Source organism: Quercus robur, chromosome 12 (assembly GCF_932294415.1).
Source record: "Quercus robur chromosome 12, dhQueRobu3.1, whole genome shotgun sequence".
NCBI classification, from domain to species: domain Eukaryota; kingdom Viridiplantae; phylum Streptophyta; class Magnoliopsida; order Fagales; family Fagaceae; genus Quercus; species Quercus robur.
Genome location: NC_065545.1, coordinates 2,256,644 through 2,260,027, shown reverse-complemented (window position 1 = coordinate 2,260,027; position 3,384 = coordinate 2,256,644). Strand labels below are relative to the sequence as shown.

The 3,384-nt window shown below is 37.2% G+C and overlaps 1 protein-coding gene across 1 annotated transcript; it reads left to right on the top strand.

Annotated features, from left to right (window-relative positions):
- The first annotated feature begins 2,285 nt into the window (after nt 1-2,285).
- On the top strand, nt 2,286-3,167 carry LOC126710596 (lachrymatory-factor synthase-like). Its single transcript, XM_050411136.1, has one exon. The coding sequence runs from the start codon at nt 2,355-2,357 to the stop codon at nt 2,868-2,870; it is 516 nt and encodes a 171-aa protein (XP_050267093.1). The 5' UTR covers nt 2,286-2,354; the 3' UTR covers nt 2,871-3,167.
- Nucleotides 3,168-3,384: the final 217 nt, after the last annotated feature.

The following is a 3,384-nucleotide window of genomic DNA, read 5'->3' as shown; positions in this document are numbered from 1 at the left end:
GGGGAGAGATGTCTTGAGTCTCTATCTCCCTTGCCCTGACCGGGCCATCTTGAGTCTCGTAGAGACCCAGTGCTTCTGGAGAGGGTGTGGTCCCTTTACCCCCATCTTCGCCTCAACCATATCACTCCCTAAGGCTTAATCACATTGGCAGTGAGGACTTTGAGCACAGCTGGAGGTTTAGGGATTTGAAAAACAGAACAGGAATTCAACTCCAAAAACCCCACCTCCATGCCACTCTTCAAAGTTTACTAATGAATCAAACATGCCATTCAAAAAACATCATCTTTTTTTGCTTTAAACAAAACCGAAAAACAAAACCGACCTAGATTCAGTTTGAAGGCACACTATCTTAATAACAAATAAAAAGAAACAAACTGAAACCGGCGGATATGTACCTTGAGTGTGGAAGGAGAGCAATTGAGGGACGAGAGCAGGTGTGCTAGGATGCCAAGAGATGTAAGGAGAGATGGGGCCCCGTTTGAGAATGGAAAGCATGTTCTTGACCCTGTCTGAGTTCTCTGGGTGCTTTTCTAAGACGTCAAGAAACCCAGGATCCATGCCACTTTACGTTAGGGTCCAAGGCTCGAGCCAAAAAGGGACATTGCCGAGGACATACAGTGAAAGACCAAATGGCCTAGAGATATAGCCGAGGACGATTCTGTCCTCGGCATCCCAAAACATTCCTGAAAGAAAGGGCAAGTAAGGTATAGGAACAGTTTAAGGAAAAGCTGAACACCTCCGCATTGATGGAGAAAGGACCCTTGAACAATATGGCGACAAAGGACAAAGGAAAGGTTGCCATTACTGCAATTAAATACTCTGCGCCTGACAGAGCAATGCTTTTCAGTTTTTACAACCACCCCCAACCACTTTGGGTATGGGCTGATAGCCCTAGAAAGCTGAACCCACACGTGGACGTTGGAGGGAGGGTAAATGCTAGTATAAAAAGAGAAGTAAACAATCCAGAAAAGGGGCTGGAAAAAAAGGCCAAGAACCATAGCCTCCCAGGCCATGCCGAGGAGAAAGACTTCTCGGGCAAACATGGTTCACCTCTGTGTGTTTACCATGAAAACCATGACTAATCACTGTCCGGTGACCAAGGCCTAGCCTTTCAACCCACGCTCTACAAATTTTATTGTTTGGGCCTTAAACGTTCAAACCCAATAAACCAATTGGGGTCGTTACAAATTGAGTCCTTACACTATTATTTTATAATATTTTTACAAATTATTAACATGGCAAATTATTACGGGTTAACATCACTTTTTTACTTATCAATAATCACTCATTACGTTAGTCGCTTGTAAAAAAGTTTGTAACTTTAGCACTTTCCTATTAAACTAACATGTAACTCGCTTTATGTGCTGCTACAATTCTACCTATACTAAGATTATATTTAACATTTTTTTAAAAAAATTTTAGAAAGACCTTATATTTAACTTAAACCATGATAATTTCATGTAATTTTTTGTTAGCACTTATTTTAATATTCTATCATACAGTTTTGATTCCAATTAACATGTATATACTTTCAATTTGGTCAATATAAAATATTTATAATTTTTTTGTTACTAATATGAAACTTATCAGTTGCCCACATAGTGCTTCTAGCATGTTATATACTCCATAAAATGCCACATATTATCCCAAGATCAACCTTAAGTTGGTTTAGATCATAGGTATTTATATATATATTTTTTTTTAAAAAAAGCAAAAAAAGAAGAAGATTAGATTAGGTGTAATTGGTTTTTTATATAGTTCATTTAATATTGGAATTTTTGTTTTTGTTTTTTTCAATGAATAATCAACATGTCACAAAAATTAAAAACCTTAAACTATAACCGTGCGAATGTGGCAATATGTTTTACCAAATATTATCAACATTTCCATAGCACTTAATCTCTTTTCCATCCAGTTAATTATATCCTGTCCAATCTCATCTCCATCCAGTTAATTATATCAGATTATGTGAAAGCTTTGAACCAGGAAAAAAAAAAAAAAAAAAAAAAAAGTCCCGACAATTGGATGTGCTGGCTTCACACGAAAAGCTGGTGACTGGTGAGGCCAATACAAATTCCCTCCAGCATTTCTTCAACGTGAGTGGCAATTAGCACAAAACACCAAACCCATTTTTTAGCCCAAGCAAAATAGTGGACCTCAAAGCTAGCTAATGACTTTTTAGGAGTCACTGATAAGGTGGTTGAATTTGGTAATTTCACATTACGTATTTTATATCTTTATCCTTAATAAAACACCCCCACATTATATTAAAACATAAACAACAACCACACATCTCATATCCACTTTCTCAATAATCCAACTCTTTTTGTCTCTCTTCTGTCTCTCACGCTCACATGCGTATGGCTGGGGAAACAGTAACACAAACAAAGTGGGAAGGCAAAGCCTGTGTTGAACTAGCAACTCCAACAGCACAAGAAGTTTGGCCTCTGGTGGAGGACTTTTGCAACCTACACAAATGGCTTCCTACTATTGATACATGTTACCAAGTGGATGGGATCCTTGGTCAGCCTGGAATGGTCCGGTACGTCGCCACCACAACAACAACTTCATCCAACGGCAATGAAGAAACGACGATCAAGTGGGCTAAAGAGAAACTGCTGATGATTGATCCCATCAAACGGTGTTTGAGCTATGAGGTTACTGATAATAACATCGGTATGAAGTCATACGTGGGGAAATCCACAGTGTCGCCAATCAACGATGATGGCAAAAATGGGTGCAAGATCGAGTGGTCCTTCGTCTGTGATCCGATTGAAGGTTTGAGATTTGAAGATTTTCTCTCTTATATGGAGACTGCTCTCCAGTCAATGGCAAAGAAAATGGAAGATGCCTTCCTATCTACTAGGTGAAATCTGGCCCTACATGCTTTATATTTGTGTTGCTACGACTGTTGTTGATGAATATTTTTGTCAGGCTTCAGCATATATATGATCCTTTCTTGTTGTATCTTGTGAGAGTGACGATGTATCCGCTGGATGTACAAAATCCCTTCTGTTTGTATCAACAATGATAAGAAAAATGAAAAAACTTATTATACTGTGTTGTGTTCAATGTTCATCCCATAAGTTGAATATTGATTATTGGCTATATTCATGATGTATTTGTAGTGTTTATGTATGGAAACCTTATTTATGTTGATCTTTTAAGTTGAATATTCCTTATTGACTATATTTATGATGCATTGTTATTGAATTAGTTGAGTATTTATTGTATATGTCAAACATATAATGAGTTGGCATGAGCTTATAAAAAACCTTAATTGTGATTAAATTAGTCATTTAAATGTATTATACAAATTAGACTCAAAAACGTTACTCTACAATTTAAGTGTTTTTTTTTTTAGAGAGTTTCAAACTATGTTGT